Below are 23,362 nucleotides of genomic sequence, written 5' to 3'. Positions count from 1 at the left end.
TCGGAGTTTATTTGTTTGTTCCAGTGGGCGTGCCTGCATGGGAAGGCTTCAAAAGCGTCCTGCCTGCTGCATTGCTGGCGTACCCTCAGGATGGTCTTCAAACTCACACATACTCACACACACACACACACACACACATACTGGGCGTGTACACTTTGCAGGAGCCCGCATTATACCCACGCATACCAAAGACGACTCTTTAATCCTTCCACGTCTTGGGTTTTATTTACAACCTCTTAACTGCTATTTAATCATTTCTTCTACGCATACACTATGTATATGGAACATTCGCTTCACGGTTAAGGGAAAGCAGGAGTGACGAGTGTTTGGGGGTTCGTTTCGGTGGCAGAGAGGGCTACCTGTTGTTCGTTGTGCGACCATATCGTATGGTCTATTGGACTTGGGAGGCCGGGAGCGCTGCTGCTGCTGCTGCTGCTTTTGTTGTTGTTGTTGTTGTTGATGATGATGATGTTGTCGTCGCCGTGGTCGTTGTCGTTACTACTTCTTCTCCTTCTCTCCCTTGGCCTCTCACGGGCATGAAGCCCCTACGTTCTGCGGAGGAACCAAAACTCACGATGGACACACATAAGTCTCGTTTTGTATGTATCATACCGGAATAGTGCTATGGTAATGTAATAGAAAGTCGGGGGCACGACCTTGCTCGATGAAATCTTCTGTCATGGAATAGTCAGCATTGTGTCTGCCCCTGTAGTGCCTAAACGCCCTTGTTACTTCCGTCTTGTGCTGGGCTGGATTGCAGTGTAGATGCTTCATCCCTGACGGTGACTGACCCGGACATTCCTTGGCTTGGGCCTTAGTGCAGTCTTTGTACAGGTGAATTGCTTACGCGGAATGCCATTCCGAAAATCCTTTTTCTCTTCTATGCCGACAAAGGATCGGACTCTTAGCCGCTGGAGACTCCTTCTTGGCTGCCCTGAGATGCGTCCGCGGGCTTGAGCCGAAGAGTCAGCGCTAGCCAGCCCATGCGATGCCGTGTCTGAGCCCCAAGTTGGATTGTTGACCGAGCTCGTTCTTGCTGAAGATGTACCAGTTCAGGATTCTTTGGGTACCGCTCTACAACAAGTTGCCCACATCATGCTTGGTATTTTCAGGACGACCAGTGGCTTCACCCTGTTTCTCCCGTGTACTCGCATACCACGCACGACGATACAATCCCCTCTTCGGAGCCACACACGCACACAATGAAGGACGTGGGTGCTAGGGGAGAGGGAGAGAAAGAACTCTCGCGCCGCGGGGGGGAGTGTGTCTCGAGAGCTCGCTACGAAGCAGTGTCCTTTCACGTCAGGGAACGGCATGGCGACGCACAACTTCTGCGAGGTTGAGGGTTGGGTTTCGAATATCCCCCACGCGGGAAGGAAAAGGGGGCCTTTGACGCCGGCCGGCCGTATCTGGCAGGTACAACTGGTAGACGGCAAGGGTGAGCAAGAGAGAAAGACGGCTTGCAATTGCCGGCCGGCCGTCCCGTGGAGATCGTCTGCCCGGGTTCCAAGGCTGCCTTGCCTTGCTTGCTTGCTTGCCGATTGCACCACCACCACCCACCCCCCACGCTAGAGGGAAATGAGGCTGTTGAATATAGAAAACCAGGCTCGGAGAGATCCGTCGTTCTGTTCGATGCCAATCCGCGCACGCGAGATCATCACAAACTGAGGAGGCAGGAGTGACAAAGGCACAAGCCCAACCAACCACCCCTGGCGACGTCGTCGTCGTTGTTATTTGATAGGCGGATAAACATGTTACCATGGGCCAGAACCTTCTTTCTCCTCGGGAGAAAGGGGGAAGAAGGGATCTTGGGTAGCAACAAGCCTACAGCGTACAGATGGATGTCACCCCACGAAGGGGTTGTATCGCATGCCATCAATTGATCTTGCCGGGGAGCGGGAAGCGGGGAGCGAGGGTGGTGATGAAACCGGGTTACTTGCCGACTGCAGAGCGGCCCCCAAAGGACCGTGCCGGACCTCTTCTCACGCGAACTCGCTATGGCATAGTATCATAACACAAAGACTGACGATCAATGCATGCGTTGTCCAGATTATGGAGACCCGGCCGAAAGGGAGCCAAGAAGAAGAGGAAGTTCGGACTTATCGTCGGAGGTGACCTGTCATGTTGTATCCTGGATGGAGTAGGAAGGTAGGCTGGCAGGTGGGTGATACAAAGTCCAATTTCCTGTTCATACAGTAAGTACGTGTGTGTTTATGTGTATGTATGTACTTATAGTCACAGATAGGCGCGGACACGATGGTATCCAAACTTTGACTGCTTCCTTACTAGGGGCCAGAAGGGAAAGGGAGGTAGCGAGAGGCAGCCCGTCCAATCACAACGCCAGTCCATCATTCCATTCATGCATGTCATCATCCCACCATCCCATCATCTCGTCACCCCCTTCCCTTCCCCTTCCCTTCCCTTCCTCTCTCTCCCCCAATCGTGACCTGAATTGTTTCTTTCCATGTCTCGGTCCGTACGCGCGTTGGCCGCCGGGCGCGCCATGCCTTTGCACGATCCAGCCTATCAGAGCGAGCAGACGGTACGGCTATTTTCCTTTTTGGAAACCATATTTGCTGCCAGTGCCCCGTATCTCTGTCTTCCCCTTTGTCCACCATTTCCCAAAGGTATTATTGCATTCTTCGTACCGGCTCACACGGACGGTAGGCACTTAATAAAGGGTCTCGTGTTGTTAGTAACTGCCGCCACTCTGACGACCGATTGCAGGTCGCGCTGCCAAGTCTCACAAAAAAATCATTCCAAAGGAGGGAAGGAAAACCTGCAATCCAGACAATTTCCTGGGAAATGATTTGCTATTCGCTCGTGTTTCAGCATCCCAGAATAGTATCAACACGTCAGATCTGCTGTCTCCTGCCTGGTACAAGTACCTTCTCTACATGCAACCCCTGTCTGCCCGCCCGTCTGCCATTCGTACTCGAGTTGCTCTGCCCGACTGGGAACTGTGTTGCGCTTGCATGCCTGTCAACCAGAGAGTCGTACAAATGTGCACCGACCGATTTTATCCTGGCGATGCTGCATGCTTATATTGCCTGCGTCTCAATTCGCAACCCGACGCGGCACGACAACGTCGAGACCCTGTCAGAAACTAGCCCGTCGGCATCCCCAGTCGGCTCGCCAGCACCAGCTTGTAAAGTCGTTGGTCTGCTTTCACCGCCTCTGCCTCCCAACGGAGCTGAGCCGCCTACCATGCTACTTCTTTTCACCACAGCACTGTACAGCCCGCCATCTCGTTTGAAAATCAATGAATATCTGATTTTGCCCAGAACTCCTGGAGCCTGTTTATTTCCAGGCCATGCTTTTGTCCGAACCACCCCTATAGTTATGCAGGTAATAATTGTTACACGTAGTAGAGGGGGAAAGAGAAATATATGGGGAAATAGTAGAAAAGATACACATGTCGAACCGAAGGCCAAGCTCGTACGAGAGTACGTCAGCCACCCTGAAGCCAAGCCAAGCTCGGCGACAACGACACGCCTGTCTGCCTTTGCTGTGTGAGCCCCAAGGCAATGGCGAGACTTCGAGTCTGGCTGGCTGTCTCGTTTGGCATATGGCTCCGAAAGTATGAAATCGCGTCTTTCATGTGGCGTTCATAGGACATTATCGTAAGGCTCGTGGCATAAATTTGATGGCTTCCCGCCTGTAGCCGCCAAGAAACAAAAGCTCCGTAGTCGTCCACATCCTCCTCTTCTCCTTGCTAATCGTGTTCTCGGTCGCCGTCGCGTAGAGATGCTGATCCTGCGGCTCCACCTCGCGGTCGTTCTTCCGATGAAACCGGAGATTGCCTTCGCTCCTCCCCTGGTGGATGGTTCCTCATATCCGACATGGCGTAACGGGGCGACGGCTGATCCGACAGTAGACTCGAGACTGAATGTGTGCCGCGGGGCTGCATGGAGCTGCCTTCTGCCGCCCCACCCTCCCGTGGTGTGCCCAGTCCGGGAGACATGGCCCTTCCTGGACCAAAACTGTCCCCTCGGCCGCGTGTCGACCTATAGGCAGATATGTCACTTCTCTGACGCGAATGCCCACGGCGCCGACCAGGAGGCGGGTTGCCCAGCGTGGAAGGACCACCTGACTGGCTGAACGGCGGTGATCGATATCGCATTTGAGCGCCTGGCCCTTGAGCTGCCGGTGGCGGCGGCCCCGTGGCCTTTCGTTTGCGCGGCGAATCCACTAGTACGAATAGCGAAATTAGCTATACCGACACTCACGGGCTGGGTTGGGTTTTAAACGAACCGGAAGGGGTTGCAGGCTGGTTTGAACCAGCTTGCGAGGTCGGCGGTTGCCAGTGGTGGAAATATATAGAGGGAGACTGCGTTTCCTGCTGCTGCGGGGCTGCTTGTTGCTGAGCGAGAGAATGCGTAGCGTGCGATGGGACCCCAGAAGGTCCGCCCATGGCCTCGCCTGTAGCCAGCCGGGGAAGAGACCCGCCCAACGAACGCCCGCCGGGGCCGCCCACCATGGACATTGTATGAGCCCTGGGTCTTGTGGGAGAACCTGGGCCTTGGTATGGCACAAAACCACCTTGCGGACCAGGACCAGATCCTGGCGTTGACGGAACACCCACGGAGCCAGCATAGGGGACGTACTGATGCGACTGAGAATCCCGTCGGTGCTCGGGCGAAATTTGTCCTTGGGCCGGTAGGAGTTGCTGAGGCTGCGAGTGCTGAGGAACCAGGTATTGTTGCGCCCATTCCAAGGCGGCTTGGGGTAGTACTCCCCCACTCATCCCCGCAAACACCACGGGTACCATGGGCGGCGGGATGCCCCTATCCAAAGACGTTCGAAGCATATCGTGCTCCAACCTTCGTTGTTCCAAACGTAACGTTTCCTGTCGCGTCTTTTCTTCCTCCTGCCGCCTCCTCTCCTCTTCCGTTTTGGCCATAAGCCAGCTCCTCATGGACTCGTCTGCGCCTGGGCCTTGGCCTTGCCACTGAGGCGGTGCAGGCAACGTACCCAGCATCTGGCTTTGAGCAGGAGGTGGTGGACCCTGAGAATGCAAAGATGGCCCCGGGGCCTGGGGATGGCCTGGCCCCGGTGGCGGCGCCGTCTGGGCGATAGTCATGGCTGCCGGCAAAGGCAGTCCGCGATGCGGGGCCGACATCCCTTTGAAAGACGGACTGGCCTTACGAGGGAACGCAGACAACGGTTTTTGAGAAGTCTCCTGGATAGTCAAGGGGGCGATGGTCGGGATGTCGAGGGTGGTGTTGGAAGATCATGGACGGTATGGTAGCCGTGATATATTGGCTGCTTGAGTGTGAGCATCATCGTAACCAAAGACTAGTCTACCAACAGAGCATGAATGCACAAAGGAAAGGCAAAAAATAAATAAGTAAGAATGAGCGGAACCAAGCCAAGCAAGTAACGTGGTGGGCAAGCCCGAAAAACAAGAAGTTGGGAGCTCAATAAGTAGAACGGGGGAGGCGAAGAGGACATGGATAGGAGCTAATAACCTTTAGAGATATAATAAGCTGGAGAGGACGGCCAGCTTAGAAGAGTAAGAAAAGGAAGCAAGCGGGGCTTATGACTGTTTTGGGTAGCAAAGCCCAGCCTCATCTGATCGTCGGTGTCGCATACATATGGCAGGCAATATTGGCAGATTATTAGTTTGGGGGCATAGGGTGAGGATGGTGCCTATGCGGGTGCGTAGGTAGCAAGTAGTATCTTGGGACACAGCACACTAGAGGGACCGGCGTGGAGGTGACAGTCGAGAAGCCGACTAATAGGATGTAACTGAACAGGGCCCGGGGAGGCAAGATACATCGAACGACCTCAGCGAGCGAGCCAGAAAAAACAAAACGGGACGGTAATTTGTCTGGTGAGATGGATGGGCTGCGAGTGTATGGCACGCCGCGACCAATTTAGGCAATGCCCGAAGAGGAAAGTCGACAGAGGGCGCTCTGGCAATGTGGAGTAGCTGATGAGCCTGGCCTATTTTGTTTTGGGGGATGGGGTTAATGAACAATATATATCCAGGAACACTTGATATATACAAGCGCAGTCCCAGTCCGTGTGCAGATTGCAGCAGGCCGGGTACTTAGTCGGAGAAATGGTAGCCGTAGCCGTAGTAGTAGTAGTAGCCGTAGTAGTAGTAGTAAGAGCAGCAGCAGTAGTAATCGACGATCAAGGTTGGCTGCTTGGTTGGTAGGATAGGGTAAGGGCAGATGGTAGTAGTAGTAGTCGTCGTCGTTGTCGTCGTCGTCGTCGTCAGAGTGGCAGATGATAGAGAGAGACAATGGAAGGGAACACACTACATCAGGTATGTAGGCTAGTCCAACGGCTTTTGATTTAGTCGTGCCTTATGGGGGAGAGAGGAGAGCCGATCCGAACAAGAGGACCAGAGATGGATGGGCAGCGTTTCCCAAGAGAGCGTGGCTAAGACAGATTTAAGCGTGCTTGATATAACGGCGTGTGAATGGTCTGTCCATCGGGACGTAACGACTGTTTGGCGAGGCGCTAGGGCGAGCAGACAGGCGAATAGCGTGCAAGCGAGAGAAGAGAAGGGGAAACGGGGGAAGAGGTTCGTTGCAGCGAGTGGTAGGAGAGAAAAGGTGTGGCTCGAGAAGCACAGTCAGTCTGTGGACTCCGGGGACTTACCTGGACCGTGGTAGAGAGAGACAGAGACGACCAACAGATAGACGGACAGACAGACGCAGACGCAGACGAAGTTCCGTGATGGGGCCTTGGGGCTTTGGGGCCTAGGGAGCGAGCGACTACTACTACTAGGGGGACAAGAGACAAGAGACTTGGAAGAGTTAAGAGGGGCTAGGTTAGCAGCTTTTGCTTTTGCACGCCACTGCAATGACGGACAAGGCTGTTGATAGCTTAATCTGCGAGCTGTGTGGGCATTGTGAGCACTGGGGGGGGTGTGTCTGTGTCAATCCAGTCCGCCCATCCCTGAAAAAAAGGTGAGGTCGACTTACATATTGTGTATGATGGCCTGCAGTTTGGGTCAGGGTTCCGGGATGTAAAACTGCTCGACTTCTCCATTGATTGTGTCCCATTGTCACAGCTTGCTCGACCTTGGGACCGTCAAAGTGGGAAGGTCCCCATTTTTCCTGCTCGCTCTTGCCTACTAACAACCAATGTACTTTCAGCATCTGCCTGCGGCTGCGTCGACGGTACGTATTGCGTATTGGCATGGAGAGCGAGAGCGCGTCTCTTCCCCCTCCTCCTTTCGCTTCGGTCCAAGTTACATGCGTTGTCGTGATATAAATAAACCCATTTGAGCGAGATTGACCTGACTGACTGCTCTGGCGGGAGGGCAACGGTCGAATAGTCTGGTCTCAAATAAGTGAACGCAAATATAAATGTGGGGCATTTCTTTTTTAGTATACCCAGGGCACTCGAGGTAAAAGAAGACCTCAAGCTAAGAACGGTAAGTACAATGTAAATATATACTTAAGTATATATATAAAAAAGACAGTACCAATAGACGGGAAAGCACCAGCCCGACATTCGTCACCGGCACGCCTATATCTCAACAGTAAACAAAACACCACACCCGATCGTGAAGCCCCATATCATACGGCCATATGCTTGGCCAATAGTTCTATGGAAATATGTATCAACATCAATATACGCGTCTACAGGTGTGTCGTGTGGACAAACATGGGCGGGGCTCTCGTTGGACAGGCAAGGGATTGATCTGATCTGGGTGGGAGTGAGCTAGAGCACGGCTAGGTTAGTCTACATACATAGTCCAGTTATCTATCCCAAGAACCAGAAAACGTCTGATGCCTACATACCTACATACATAAGCAGTACTTGTAGTGCCGCCATCACTCGGCAGCATGAGGGTACAGTCCGTTTTGAAGGACAGGGCAAGAGGGCAAGAGGGCAGCCTCTCGTGCCCGATGCTGCCGCTATGCCAAGCGTGTATCAGTATTCGCTCTTGCTCCGCAGTCCTGACTTTTCGTTGACTTCAGAATCGAAATGCCTCAACACTAGGACAGATGGAAAGACCGTTCGTTGCACCGCCTCCTCCCTCCTATCTACTACTTGTATCCGACTGTTGATATGCAGTGAGAGTGGACTTGGTGGAGGGTGAAGGTGGGTACATAAGCAAGTCCGTGGGCATGTGTCCGTAACCGGTCGCTCGCTTGGCGGGGCTGGCAGCTCGCGAGTTGCATGTAAGCATGGCCCTTTTCCTCTCTTTCTTCATCTTGTGCCTGTCCGTCTGTTCTTTGCAAGACTGCATGTACACATGCAAGTACCTGCCTACCTTATGCATTCATTCTGAAGCGAAGACACGGCTCAAGGTTCCGGCGGCGCGTCGTCTTCCCCAGGGCAACGGGTGTTGTGGTCGACCGCTCCCCAATTACCAAGTGGTATACGAAGACGAGAAGCTACTTACCGGGGTGCTCCATGCGTGCCCGTTTACGTACATAACGATACTTCATTGTTGATTCGTAGCTCGCAGCTGTATGGTGCAGACTTGCAGATGCCCAGTCCGTGCCGGGAAGCGTACGGTGGTTCAACTTATCTCGCAGGCCTCGACAGGGATGCAACATACGAGGTTGAGGAAGCGTCCGAATAGACTTGTAGGCCATGCCTGCGCGCTGCCAAACACCAGATCCGGATTGGGAATCATGGGACGGAGTTTATTCACTGTGTTGACGCAAAAGTTTCGTATGGGAAAACAAGCTCGGGACCGATCAGCAGATGCTCCTCCCACCCCGTATAACCCGGCTCCTGATACATGTGTATCCCTCCTTGCCCAGCTCAGTCCAGTCCAGCGATGGGTGCAGCAGCGACGACAAGGTGAGCCGTGCCAGATTGAGAGCTTGGCCCAGCTCTATTCAGGACAGCCAGGGTTGGGGTAATAATGAAGGACCTGGGCAGTAATAGCTCGGCAGTTATAGACCATGAACCCCAGTGCAACTCAGAGGGGCGGGTGTTTTACCAGGAACGACCCCCTGCCAGGCTGGCTGGCATGCCGGCCTCTCGTTTTTTTACCAGGGCAGCCGAGCTCGCGATTCCATGCCAGAAGCCACCAGACAACAGTCGGAATTCCGTGGCAGGGGGTGGTGGTACAGGCCGCGTACAGTACAGTACACACGTATGCAGCAAGGAATATAGTATGGAAAACAGGGTTGGGATGATCAGCTGTGCAGCATGTAGTAGTAACAGAAACCCATTCCGGGAAATTTCTTCGTCGTTGAGAAAGGAGAATGACGCGCTCCCTATCGCTCTCTTCTTCTCCTGCTGCTGCGGATGAGGGGCAAGGAGAGGCTCTGGTTGGGTGCTGGCAGCAGAGGAGAGGCCGGCCAGACAGGACGACCTGTGTGCTCAGGACCTGTGCTGGGCGCTGGGTGTGTGGTGCAGGGAGGGTTGGGTTGGTACTGGCTTGGCTGTACTGAGGGTACATACCTACATAATAATGTACGTCTGGTCGTGGCCATACATGCCTACCTACCTACCTGAGCTCCCTAGTATTTTGCATGGGATTCTATGCGCGCAAGCAGCAACATCCTAATACGAAGGGGCAGGAAGAGGAGGAAGTGGGCAAAAAGGAAGAAGCCCACTTTTCAGGTCAATTTGCCAGAGAGCCCAGAGCCCACAGAGAGAGCCCAGAGCCCGGAGCTCCAGAACACATCCTACCGTCGCATTGAGGCTCAATCTGCGACACGTTGCTAACGTCCGTCCCGCTCTCGCCAGCTAATCACGGCCGCCATAATAAAAACCTTGAAGACCTTCCTCATTCCAGCCTTCGCGCTAGGCTGCACTGGCAACGCATTCCTGCCAGCTGCGATATTTACTTACTTGCGTCGACAACACAAACTGGCAACATGCAATGGATACCTCCTACCCGAGCAGGTCGGACGCAGCACAGAATCGGGCAACTGTCTCGCGTCTTTTTCTTTTTCCTCCTGCTCCTGTTCCTCCTTCTCACCCTTTTGAATTTCGACCCAGGCCTCTCAAGGTTCACGTGCGTTTACGGCATTGTTGCGATTCGGTTGTGCTACGTGCATGCCCTCCAAGGATCCGCGGGAGCTGGGCAGGGCGAATGAACAATGCATCCCGGTACCTAACCTACCAAGGCTTGATTGCTTTCGACCAAAAGACAAATGACCTGGCGGGTGATGCTTGCTTGCGCGATTACAGACAGGAACTGTTCCTTGCATTGCATGCACGCTTCGGGCCTCACTGTCTCTCTTGTGGTGCCATGGCTATATTAAATGTCCGTGGCTTTGGGACCAAGGCCTCACTTTATGTCGACTCTGCACTCAACTGTCATCTTCCATGTCATATTCCACCACAAGCAGATGGCCCCGCTGCCAAGGATCCTGGCCCAGCAGAGGACGTTGACAAGACACCGGACTAACCAATTCACTGTCTACATACTTACATATTAACGGCCACCAAAAACCAAATCGTCTTATTATTGCACTTGTGTCGTTTATTCGAGTATTATGCGAGCATTGGCAGCGCGAGGCGCGTTTCGTAATTCGACCTGACTAGTCCGGACGGGGACTTGACAAAAGGCACTTCTGCTCAGACGTGATACGAGACGAATGTATCTCCTGGATTCACCCTCCACGCCCGCCGGACACACTTGGTGTCAGACGCCGTGTAGGGGAGAAGGCCTCGAGGTCTCATAATACTCACGGTGCACAAATTGAGGATAGCTACATGGCAGTGTTGTACGTCGCAGCAGCCTCCGCCACGAGCTCGCGTGCCACGGTCAGCCACCCACCCAACGCGCTTCGGACCGGACGTTGAGGCCACGAGACGAAACTACTCGTTCGTCTAAACCCATCGCATGGCATTAATCACGGAGGAGTTCGGGGGCTTGTCAGAAGAAAAGAGATTGGCTTGTATTGAAAAAGGCGCCAGGCCCTTCACCTTGCCGGCAGGGTTTGGACGCGAACGAATGCAAGCATACAACAGGAGCCAGAGAAATGGAGGTACATGTAGGTTCGTCTCTGCGTAGGCTAACCTGTGTAGGACTATCTCAAAAGGGAAGATCGGACGATTTTAAGCCAATCACGGCCTCCCGATCATTGGTGATACTCGATTCGTCTGGTGCAACGTACTGCGCTTGTACTAGCATGCTTCGGGCTCGGGTTGACAGCGCTTCGCACCAACTTTATTATTGCCCTCGACCATTGCATTGCTGCTACCATTACTACCATTACAGCCCTCAGGTCAGGTCAGGTCAGGTCCGGTCAGATTAGAACAGAGCAGATTGGCCATCGCTTATGATCACGTACACGCGGCATGTACAGTACAGTGTAGGCAGCGTCCTCCGAACACCGCCTAAACTTCCCTTATCTTAGCTGATACTGGCAAATGACCTTCAAGGTTACATATCTTGCTTTTTGTACCGGGCCAATCATCAAGTGTGGCTCTCGTGCTCTCTCACCTTCCCCCGCCATCTCTCTTTTTGTGGCTTAACCTTCTTGTTCAGCTGCAACTTGGACAATTGCCTAATGCAGAAATTGGCGGGGCCTCAATGGGCACTCTGAAACGTTCATCCCATCTGGGCCTCGTCTGATGGGGGGGGTAAGCTGGGAAGCTGGGAGGCAAGCCGAGAGGGAGCGGGGGTCACCCCGAAAGAGAAAGAAAGAAAAAAGAAAAAACCAGAAAAGAGACAAGCCGCCCGCCCACGCCCACGCCCACGCCCAGAACCATGTTCAGGATTTTCTGGGTGTTTACCTGCGATTCCCCGGCCAAGGCCACCCTGCCACCCACCCTGGGCCAGTGATTAGTGCAACATGGCACGGTGCGAGTGCGTCCAGCTGTGGGGTCATCTACCAAACATCAGATGAACTGAGTTGATGGCTTGACCGAGTTCGAAGTTCGAACACATCAGCCACGCAAAAGGCCATGTGGCTCTCGCTGGGCAACATGATGAGTCGGATGTGTAGCTGTGACGTTGGCGCACTCTCTGCCATCAATTGATGCCATCTCTCTCCCAAGGATGCTGGCCGCGAGGCAAACAATTCTGACCTTATTAGAACGGACTTCCGACAAACTCTAATGCAAGGCCCAATTGCAACCCGCCGAGGATTGCATATGGAAGCCCGTCTTAGCACGATAGTTTGGCGCGGATGACGGCATGGATATGAAAGAATGAAGGTGATTTCCTAGAGCGTCGTGACTTTATCACGCACTGCAAGGTTCTACCACCCTCTGCCAATGCCCACAGAATCTGTCAGCTATCGCATCAGACGAATCAGCCTGGCCAACTTCTTCAGCTTGGGCAAAGAGAACGCGGGTCAACACCGTGGGCAACAAGCTGGCTGGCTGGCTGATGCTGGTGCCAGTCAATATCTTGTTATGGCGAGATGCATTCAACATGATCCCAATGCGGAGCCGGTATTGCATTTCAAGCCACCACTACTTGCCGCAGTCACCTTCTCTGTGCAGAAGTAACGACACGGCGCCACTTGAAAAGCGACGAATGCAAAGCCGCGGCCAGCTGGCTGTTTGGCCTCCCTACTTTTAGCCTCGAAGCTGCATTCGCACGCGCACTCCCCAACCGTCCAATAGCCTGCTCTGCTTCAGTAGCGCTGCAGGGCAAAGGATGGTTTGACGGATGGCTGGGACGGGAAACCGTGGCACTCGTCCGATAGCAAGCTCGCTGGTGTGTGGCACTAAGGCAAGTAGGTCGATCATACTGCCCAGTCCCACACGCCATCGACAACCTCTTCTCTTTTCTCTTCCAACTGCTTCCTCTGCTTTTTCTGCCTCTCCCTCCATTGCCTGCAGCTCAGAGATGCGGTAGTACTGAAAGCGCGGTAGTAGGCAGTAGGCTGGCCAGGCAGGGACTTTGGATGCTGAGATGGTCGTTTCAGATGCTCCGCTAACTGCAGCCGTGGCGACCAATCAGACGTACAGCAAGCGTTATAACCGGTAAACGAGCGGGTTTGGGAGTGTGGCCCAAGAAATGACTGCTCGGTTCGCTTTCCGTCCCTGGGTGTGCTGTGGGGGACAGGGGGATAGGCAGTGTTCGCTGGCGCTGTACATGACTGGTGGACTATTCCTCTCTGACGAAGGCTGAGTGAGTACACAGCATAATACCAGCCGTTCTCGTCAGGCTTCCCACTACAGTAACCCGAGGTGCCTGCCCCTTCTCTTTTCCTTCCCTTCCCTTCCCTTCCCTTCCCTTCTCATAAACCAAACCCTACCTAGCTCTCCCGGATGCGTCCCCCATGTGGCCCTAAGCCCAAGAGCTTGCTTCTTTCTGATAAGCGCCGCCCAAGCTGCCCTGGTAATCCCCTCATGGTCCACTTCGGAATGTCCTTTTGACTACCCTGCCAGGGCTCCTTGGATCAAGCTCCTGCTCCTGCCATAAGCTAACTTGGGCCGTCTCGGCCGATCCTACGAACCCTCTGCAGGGTACAGCTCACCCTGGCCCCGCTGATGCTTTTGCGGCTCTTAGCCTCAAGTCATATACATCACTACTTATTCACGGTGTGCAGCTGAGAGTGGAAGGAAGAGATGAAAAAGGGAACGATATCACATATCCCTGACTCACTATCGATCTTTCGAGAAAGCGTGTATCCTCTTGATCTGACACAAGCAAGACACGCCCGATCCGATTGCGTGGCGCCGCCCCCGTTTGTCAACGCCAAACTGCCAGGCCTCAAGGTTCAGCTCCGGCTCTCCATTCTTGTTGGAGTGCCATGGGGATAGACACTCAGCCTCCTGGCCGCTTTTGGCGCTTCAGCTCACCCTCGTCGAGGAACCCCCGTTCTTTAGGCTTCATGCCAAAGGGTCGTCGGCGTACCATGACGAAATGGACTGCTTGACTGCCGACAGCCACGCGCCGATCCGGTCGTTATCACTGGGTGATATACCCGTCCGCTCCTATGAGTTGTTCGAAACATGCATGGCATATGCATGCATTCTCTGCTGCTGACCACAGCGGTTTCCGTTCCAGTACGGGGCAGCTGATGACTCGCCTTGGCAGCAGTGGAACGGGTGCGAGTTCCCGACGACGACCTCTTTCTTGTGTAAGTGAACGGACTAGATTCCTGATTCGGGGAGAAGCAACTCATTTCCCTCCCTTTTTACCCTCATCAGCCGCTACGCTGGGCTGCACGATCGGCCGCAAGTGGCACGCGGGCCCTCTCCAGACAGGTTGCCATGCGACCTCGTTGTGCGCTTACCGTCCCGTGCCGTCTCTCCCCCAATAGCGTGCCGCGGGCAAAACCTACTGTCTCCATCTGAGGTGGGCACAGGAGAGACTATGTATATTCCGCAGTCCGGAGAACTGCTGGATGTGCGCTCTTTCAACACGGGGATGATCGCTAGTGGCATATAACCGCTCTGAGTAGCCCTGTCTGAAAGCAAGACTGTGGAGGCGCAGGAGCTTGGTCGAGACCTTGAATGACTTGTCATATTGCAATTTAACGATGCTCTTCAGCCCGCGCCTGGCCCGCGATGCCGTTGCGGGACATGGCGTGTTCAAGGCTGGATGTGCGATCCGTATTTTCCAACATAGACGGGTGTGTATTGTCAGCGCCAGTGCGACCACCATGGGTAAAACAAAGCTATATGCTACTGGACTGACGAGAAGATGCTATAGCGAACTCTTACCGAGGACGAGAACGCAAGTTGTATGGATGATTTGACGCTATTGCCGCTATTGTTCTAATAATAAACCGACTTGCCAGTGGCCGACGCCGGAGGCGGGGTGTCGGTTATTGTTGTAGTTGTTGTCGCTGATTAGAAAGAATATCAATCGTGCCGCGCGCCTCGTCCTCCCAAGTCGCTGTCGCCTGGGCCGTTTATCCGTTCTTGACTCCACTCGTTTCTTCTGGGGCTCGCCGCCTACATGTAACTGTGTGGGCAGTCGAGGAAGCCGGTGGTGGCCCCGAGCTAAGCAAGCCCCGGGGGCACTGCGCGTATTGGACCTTGGGGCAAGCGTAAGAGAAAGAACACGAAGGGATTAATACGAGTGTCTCTGTTTGGGTGTCGTGACACAATACTCGAGTGCATGCGTACACGTACACATGTATGTGCTACGGCACGAGATGTCGATATTAATATAGCAAATATTGTTTGATTCTGTCATGGTCATATCCATTTAATGCCCGTTAGAGTAGGTAGATATCTACAGCTCTCTCTCTCTCTCTCTCTCTACGCTTCCACTTCCCTCATGGAACCACTCCCCCTCTCCTTTCTCCCGCTCATTCCTTCCCACTCTCCGCTCATCCCCCCTCTTTCTTCGTTTGCCTTAAGTCCCAATCAAGCACAAAAAAAGTCACTATGCAGTAATCGAACATGCAAACACCGAGGAACACCCAATCAACACACGCACAAACACACACGCGCAATATGCAATGCCAAACCCCCTTTGGAACAACAGTCTATCCCCAAAGAATCAGAATCAGAGAACCCTGCCCTCCCCCTCCGGCTGGTAGTAGTAGTAGTGGTTGGCGGTGATAGTAGCAGCAGTTGGTCTAGCCCCGTGTCAAAATACTGCAAAGGCGACCACCCATCTCAAACCTAGCATCGCTCTAAACGCGTGATAGATTTCGTAACATCGTGATATAACATAGCCCCCCAAAAAGTGCGCATCTACCTAGTTCCTACAAACAAACATTTCCCTCCCTGTGCTTCTATGCTGCTGTTCAGCTCCCTCCTTTCGAGAAGAAGCTTCGGCTCCCAAGACTGCTCAAGCTCGCCAAGCTGGCACGGCGCCCGTCGTCTCGAGACACCGCGCCCTCCTTATCTTGAGTTGCCGCTTGCTCCAGCGAAGTAACGCTTGATCTTTGCGTCTTCTTCAGCACAGCTTTTGGTTTCTCCTGCTTCTCCTGTTTCTCCAGCTTGTCCAGCTTCTCCTTGTCTATGACTTCACTATTGTGGCGGCTCTTGGTCAGCTTCCGAGGCTGGCGCTTGGCATCTTTTGGTGCTGGTGCTGCTGTTGGAGCTGCAGGAGCTGCAGGAGTTGTTGATGCTGCGGGTGCTACAGGAGCTGTAGGCGCCGGTGTTGCTGAGCCAGGAGTTTCGATGATGGAGCTCGAATCGGAGACGGAGCCCGGTTTTATGCTCTCATTGGATGGCTGACTGGGAGGTTGCTCGGGCCGAAGAGCCAACTGGCTTGTTTGCGCTGGCACCAGAGATACCGCGGAGCCATTCATGTCCGAGGTGGACATGATGGGCGGACTGGGCGCGGGCTGGTTGTCATAATAACTTCCTCCTCCCGCTTGTTCTATCAGGGGCGGTGTCGGAGGCATGGGGGAGATTCTCGATGGCGCCAACGGTGGGAGTACCTGACCAGTAATGTAAGTATCCAGCTTCCTCCTGAGCAGATCGGCCTTGACAGGTTTGGCCAGGTAATCATTCATCCCCGCGGCCAGGCATTTTTCTCTATCGCCCTGGATCGCGGAAGCTGTCATGGCGATGACCAACACCTTCCTCACGATCTCTATGTCATCCCGTCGCAGGAGCTTAGTAGCTTCGTAGCCGTCCAGAATAGGCATTTGCACATCCATGAGAACGACGTGGTAAGGGTTGCCCGACTTGGCCTGCTCCCGTAGGCCCTCGACCGCCTTGAGACCGTTTTCGTACGCATCCACTTTGGTATAACCCAGTTTGCGGACATACTGGATGGCTATCCTCTGGTTGATGAGGTTGTCCTCGGCAATGCATACTCGTATCTCATCCTTGGGAATCCGGGTCAGGTCCATGAAAGGATTGGGGGGTGGGTTCGTGCTGTTCTTGGCCGTTTTCTGAGGCTTGTCGATGATCTGTGGCATATGGATAGTCTGTGCATCGCCAGCAGAGACTTCTGGCTTCGCCTTGTCAAAAGTGACGCTGAACCAGACCGTCGTGCCAATGTTTTCCTCGCTTTCCAGTTCGATCCTTCCCTTCATCATGGTTTCGATAAGAGACTTGCAAATGCTGAGGCCCAGGCCGCTGCCGCCGTACTTTCTGGCGGTGCTAGCATCTGCTTGGCTGAATGGCTGGAACAACTTGATCAACTGCTCGCGAGGAATTCCAATGCCAGTGTCCCGGACCCAGAAGGTCAGTGTCGCGTTCTCGGCTGTTTCGGAATCGATCCTGGCCCCTATTGTGACGGCCCCGTCTTCCGTGAACTTGAGACTGTTGGAGATCAGGTTGCCAAGCACCTGGTGCAGGCGGATCGGATCTCCATATATGAGCATCGGGGGAAGGTTAATGTCCTGGATTATCTTCACGTTCTTCTTTGATGTCTTCTCTCGGTTGCTGTACGAGGCAGCTCGGACGACTTCCTTGACCATCTCCTCAGGATGGAACGCAACAATGTATAGTTTCATCTTGTCCGCTTCAATCTTGGAGAAGTCGAGGATATCATTGATGACGGCGAGGAGCAGGTCCGCCGAGACTCGGATAGAGTCGGCCATCTCGAGCTGTTCTCTGTTGAGGTTGCTGTCTCTGAGCAGCTCCGAGTTGCCGATGACACCGTTCAGTGGTGTACGCAGCTCGTGCGAAACGTTGGCCAGGAATATCGATTTGGCCTTGGCAGCCTCCTCGGCTATCTTGACGTTCCGTAGTGCTTTCGCTTCGGCATGCTTTGCCTTGGTTTCGGCTTCCAAAGCTTGTGCAAGAGCCTGCTTCTGAACCTCGACCATGCCGACGTTCTCGGCAGACACCTTCTCTATCGCTTTCATCGACAGCGCGTTTGAATAACTGATGCCGATCTGGTTGACTAGCAGCTGCAACACTGTCACGTTCCTGTCGGTGAATGCACCAGGCTCCCCCTCGAGGTATAGAACACCGAGCAGGGGCTTCGAACCGTGGCAGATGGGGATCGCGATAACAGCCTTGCTGAGCGGGTTCCTCTGTAGCCACATCTCGCTCACGTTGCCGAATCTCTCATCCTTGATGAGATCTGGAATGAAAACCGCCTCCCGGAAGCGTGTGCAGTACAGTACAACGTTCTCGGCAACAAGAGAAGTGCCTGCTAATGGTCTTGGAGGCATATGTGCAGCAGCCCCCTTGTCGGGCTCGCCACTGGCGGCAACACACCAGGCCTCTTCCTCGGCCTCCTCGTCCTGTACAACAATGGCAGCTTGCGTAGCGGATCCACCGCAGGTCTGCAAGATGACATCGCACATAGTTCTCAGTAGTGTATCGACCTGCAATACGGATGAGATGACCTGCGAAGACATCAGGATTGCGTGCAGGTCAATCATGTCCAATGTAGGAAGCCCGACACCAGATTCAGGCTGTACCGAACCCCGCCAGGCAGCCATTCGGGTCTCTCTCGACTCGGCAATGGTGGCTTGCTGTGACCTCTGGACATCGTCGTCTTCAGGGTAAGCCACGGATGCGGTGTCGCCCGCAAAGTCCGTCTGCACACCGGCCTCGACCGTTCTCATGTTCTGCGTAGGTCCGTAAAGAAGCAGAGCATGCTCCTCCTCGATACGGCGTGCAATGCCGATAGCACCCAGCTGTTGCCATAGGCCAACCGATTCCCGCAACACAGCTCGGGCCGATCTCCTGGCAGACTGTCGAATAAAAAAGCCGGCCATCAGGAAATTCCCCAGGGCCTCTTCGAAAGTGAAGTTGTGCTCAGATGCGTGGTCGAGTCCAGTCTCATACAGGCGCATTGCTTCTCCGTGATCCCGGGAGAGCTCGGCGATCAAGGCATCCATGTATCTTGACCAGGATAGATAGTTTACATCGGACACTATCTGCCAGTCCTTGATCTGTTTGTTGTACTCTTGCAGCAAGGCCATGGTGTCCTGGACTTCCTTTTGCAGGTCTTCGGCCTTGTTGCGTGGATCGGCAAGCTTTTGGAACAAGAGGCCAGTTAATGAGAGGCTGTAGAACAGGAGTACAACCCGAGTGTTCCGGCCAGACCATAGGAGATGTATTTTCTCAATGCACCTTCGTCCGATCTCACAGGCCTGCTCGTAATGACCGTACAGATACATGGGAATGATCTCGTTTGCTTCGTATAGAAGCAAGGACCTGCCGTCATCCCTAGCGGCACTGCTCAACCAGTCCTTGTAGCCTGTGGAGGAGTGTTGCGGATCGGACATCACCTCAAGAGGCTTTGTGGTCTGCGTTTTGCCTGCCATCGCACGGCAAGTCTGCCTGACAGATATGAGCATTGGGCCACCTCGAGTATCCAGATGCCACCCGGAGATCTCTTCACAGCAGTATTGACAGATTGCTTCAAGGTCTGCATAATTCTCGCTGGCGTACAACCGGGTTTGCGCAGAATACCCGAAGCTGAGAATGACCGATAACCGGTCGCCGGCAGCGGCAGCAAACTCAATTGCCTGCTCCAACTGACTGACTGTAACGCCGATAGGGATACGAACGTGGGCTACCAGGTTAGTGTATATCATATATCCACGCGCCGATGAAAATGGATCTCTCAGTCGGTCTAGTAGCTCCATGCTTTGGCTGCCCAGCTCGGCCGCAAACCCCACCATGTTGAAGCGTGTCAAGGCTATGGTAGCCACATATAGGAAGGCTGTTGCGGACTGCGGGTATGAGCCCTGATTTAGGTGTAGCCGCAGCATCGTCAAAGTGAGGTTGTAGAAGCTAAGGCTGTCGCTCCACCAGGCTGCAGTGCAGGCGTCTGCGAGTATGGCCCCAACCGACACAAGCTGAGGGTCACTGCTTGTGGAGTTCAGGAGCGTCATGCGGTCCGTAGACGCGACTTGAGTTGATAGTTTCATGAACTCTGCGTCGAGCGACTCGAATGTCACACTTGGGCCATCGTCGAAATCGACCTGTAGTTGCTCGAGACTGCTCTTCAGTATGCTCAGCGCGGTTTGCGAATCACCGTTCTGGGCTGAGATTCGCGATTGTATGAGCCAAGCTGATGCCTTGTCCCCTGCGGTTCTCGCATGGTGGAAGATCGTGTCCAGGAAGCGATGGGCAGTAGTGTTCTGCCCCATATAGACGTAACACTCTGCTGCGCGCAGATATAGCTGCAGCGTCTCCTCGTACTCAACGTCGTCTTGGGTCTCATCCCAGGGATCTGTTTCTTGCAAGAGCTCGATGGCGCTGGAGAAGTACTTGGCAGCGGTTGGTCGAGCGCCATTTTCGACTGCAACCGACGCGCGTTCAGTCAGATATTTCCTGTATGGTTTTCGAGATTTCACCCTGGCCTTGATCTCGGACAGGGCTTCACATATGTGCGATGCGGTGCTGTCCCGTGACCTTATGCCGGAGTATAACGACTCCTTCATCAAGGTCTGTGCAATATGGAAATGCATGTTGCTCTTGTTGCACTCGCGCAGACAAGAAGCCGCCTGGATGTACCGGTCGTGAGTAAATCGAAACCGGTCGTCAGTTTCCCCTTGAACAATGATGTATGCTGCGATGGCTGCTTGTAGCCCAGCAACTGCTTCTTCTTTCGTGTATCTTGTGTGAAGCTCGGAACCCTCAGCGCACATGCAGTCAACCGTGTTTGAATCAAGATCAAGAAGTGTGCAGATAAGCTGGAACGAGAACGAAGTTCCAACTAAAGAGGCCCAGGCGAGCAATGACCGAGAGGCTGGAGGTAGCTCACTCAGTCTACGGGTCACAAAGTCAGTGTCTAGAAGGTCGTAGTCATGCTCGCTCTTGAACTGGTCGAATAGCTTATTCAGATCATATAGCCAACGATTTTCCTTGTATTCGTACCATATGCACTTCGAGCGGTAAGCGGCACCAAGCATTTCGCGCATGTAGAAAGGGTTTCCCTGAGTTTTGGCCTGGATGACGATTGCTAATGGTTCGATCTCAGGGATGGGCCTGCATAGTGTCGATGCGACATAATGCTGGATTTCAGATTCGATCAGCGGCTCCAAGACAATTCGAGTGATGCGGGGTCCGTTGGCTTTAGGATGTTCTTCGGAGTCAGACGGCTGTAAGACCTTCATAACCTCTTCGGCAGTAATCTCCTCCGGCCTATAGGTCACGATAACAACCATCTTCAGCCTTGCCCCGATCATCTGCGTGATGAGTTCTAGGCTCTCATCGTCGCTATAATGCAGGTCATCCAATACAAAGCAGATGAAATGGTATGTGGTAAAAATCCGGAGTATATCTAGGAACGTGTTCATTAGACGAATGGTCTTCGTGGAGGCACCAGAACGAAGAAACTCCTGGGAGGTCTGGGACGGGACCCGTGGACTTCTTGCTTGGGCGCCGGGGAGCTCCCAGGAGATGAACCACGCCTCCGAATAGTAGCTCGGATGTTGTCGTTCTTGGAAGGGCTTTGTGCCGCAGAAGCCGACCGTTGCACCATGGTTTCGGCAGGACCGAACAGATGCTCTGGTAGGCCGAGTAGTTTGTGAAGCATTGGCCAAATGGGGCGGACATACTCCTTCAGGGCCATGTGAAGCGGCGTCTCGGTGTTCCTTTCCACAAACACTTGCCTGAAAAGAGACGAAACCAGCTTGAGCAGTGGCCCAAAAGCGGTCCTCCTGGCTGTGTCGAATTTGGAAGTGGCACAGTAGCCCCTTCTTTTGGCATCTGTAAGCACTTGCTGCGCGAGCGTTGATTTGCCGAGGCCTCCGGCTCCTTCAATGACGACCACCTCGCAATGGCCTCTCCTTCGGAATTTGGTCGAGCCAAGCTGCCGGGAGAGCGAGCAGTTGCTCTCGATACCACTATGCCTCGTTTGCCTGTCGCCGAAGCCATCTGTGAGACTCTTCGTTTCAAAAGATACGGACTGGTGCCGTTCCCAGGCTCGTGTTATTCTTGGGGCGCCGGACGAATGGCCCGACGAGGCAGTTTCTCCAGATATCGTGGGGGTTTCATTGCCATTCAGCAGAGTATTGAAGCCCGTTCTCGAGATTCTTGTGTCCGCCGAGAGCGTCTGGTTTGTGAACGAGCCACTTCTGCGATTCGGGCCGCCTTCAACAGAGCTTGCGCCCTCGCTTGAGCCATCAGCAGCGTCTAGGAAATCGTTTGACAGGGCCGAACCATCAGAGAATCTATTGCTGGCAGTGACAGAGCTCTGATGTGTTCTGGCCACCCGCTCGATAACTTTGATCATGGCCTGCCTCTCCCTTGAGCGGCCGATCATGTTTGTGGGCAGCATGAAAAAGAGCTAACATCTCGCGATGCTATGTTCCAAGACCTCAGAGCAAGATTATCTCCCCTAGACAGGTGCTCCTTGACCATTTGAAAATCGAACCGCAAACCACTAACGGAATGATAGCGATCATGGATATTCTTAGCCGTGCATTTCTGTATAATCCGGCCAAGCACGTCCGGCGCATCTAGTCGTGTGGTAGACACGAGGGGTATCCGTTTGCCCAATACAGACTGTATTATATCTAGTGGCGTGGGCGCATTGAAGACCGGTTGTTGCGTGAGGAGTTGCCAAAAGAGGATACCTATCGAGTATATGTCGGTTCGAGTATCGGGCTCAGCCGGCATACGGCCCGTCTGCTCAGGGCTGATGTACACCAACTTGTGCTTCGCCCCTAGCTCTTTGGATAGAGTAGACCAGCCGGTGCTGGTGAGGCCATGCTCGAACGTCCGCAGCCCCGAGCCGAAGCCAGTTAATTTGACTTGGTTTTCCCCGATGTTGTAATGAAAAGTGTCGCCCCGTATCTCGCCATGTATCATGCCGTGCCGGTGGTGGAGGATCTCTAAACACTGGGTGGCGCCAATGGCAAAGTCGAGGAAATGTTGCAGGCTGATCGGCTCGTCCAGGTTGAAATGCTCACGCCGATCAGCTTCCCATCTATCTTCTACCCGTTTGGCATAGTAGTACGCAGGCCCCAGGTCCATCACCTCCGACAAGTAGTTGGGACCGGGTGATTCGTAGATGGCGACCACAATCGGCCCACGGTCGCTTGGCTGCGGGGGCAGCCTGATCAAATCTATCGGTTTCACGATATGGTCTCCGTTCGGGTCGGAGGTGGCAATGAGGTTCTTGCAGGTGTGGAAGACCCGTTCCTCTCGCAAGACATGGTAGGAAACACGCGCGACTACCGGCTGCTCTTCGAGGTTGGAAAGGTCGGGGCCCGAGGCGTTCGGGGTGGACGCTGACGATTTATCGCTGCCAGCTTCGTCCTGGGGAGCCGGGCTGGTAGAGGAGCGTCCGGCGTAAGTAGGAGGGCTCGTGACATATTGAGAGGGGGTCGTCGCTGTCGAGTAGGGCGACACGAAGCGTGTGCCGGCGACGTGCCAGTTATCATATGTCGAGTGGACGAGATCGGGCGACTCCCAAGAGTAGCCAGCGATCTGGCCCAGACGTTCCAAGATGCGCGCTGGCGGATCGAGCTGGTCGTCTATCACGACCACAGAGCCGCCGTCCATGGCGACGTCTAAGGGATCATAGGCCAGGCAGACTAAACTAGCAGCAGGTCGAGCTTTCAGGTCTGTCCGTCTTGAAGGATCGAGATGTGGTGTTGGGGAACGCGGGTGTGGCGCTCATGGGTTC

General features: G+C 54.0%; 2 protein-coding genes across 2 annotated transcripts; both read right to left on the bottom strand.

The window, feature by feature from the left end:
* Positions 1 to 3,715: 3,715 nt before the first annotated feature.
* PG997_001189 (uncharacterized protein) lies at positions 3,716 to 5,122 on the bottom strand (the record flags this gene model as incomplete). Its single annotated transcript, XM_066805504.1, has 2 exons — positions 3,716 to 4,191; positions 4,255 to 5,122. The coding sequence occupies 2 exons, from the start codon at positions 5,120 to 5,122 to the stop codon at positions 3,716 to 3,718; spliced, it is 1,344 nt and encodes a 447-aa protein (XP_066675277.1).
* A 10,483-nt stretch (positions 5,123 to 15,605) lies between these two features.
* On the bottom strand, positions 15,606 to 23,238 carry PG997_001188 (serine/threonine protein kinase; the record flags this gene model as incomplete). The annotated part of the gene is made up of 3 exons (XM_066805503.1): positions 15,606 to 21,010; positions 21,067 to 21,902; positions 22,238 to 23,238. The coding sequence occupies 3 exons, from the start codon at positions 23,236 to 23,238 to the stop codon at positions 15,606 to 15,608; spliced, it is 7,242 nt and encodes a 2,413-aa protein (XP_066675276.1).
* Positions 23,239 to 23,362: the final 124 nt, after the last annotated feature.

The sequence above is a fragment of the Apiospora hydei genome (genome assembly GCF_038363865.1).
Source record: "Apiospora hydei strain CBS 114990 chromosome Unknown utg000002l_segment0_segment0, whole genome shotgun sequence".
In the NCBI taxonomy this organism is placed as follows: domain Eukaryota; kingdom Fungi; phylum Ascomycota; class Sordariomycetes; order Amphisphaeriales; family Apiosporaceae; genus Apiospora; species Apiospora hydei.
This window is presented reverse-complemented; position numbering and strand designations above follow the sequence as displayed.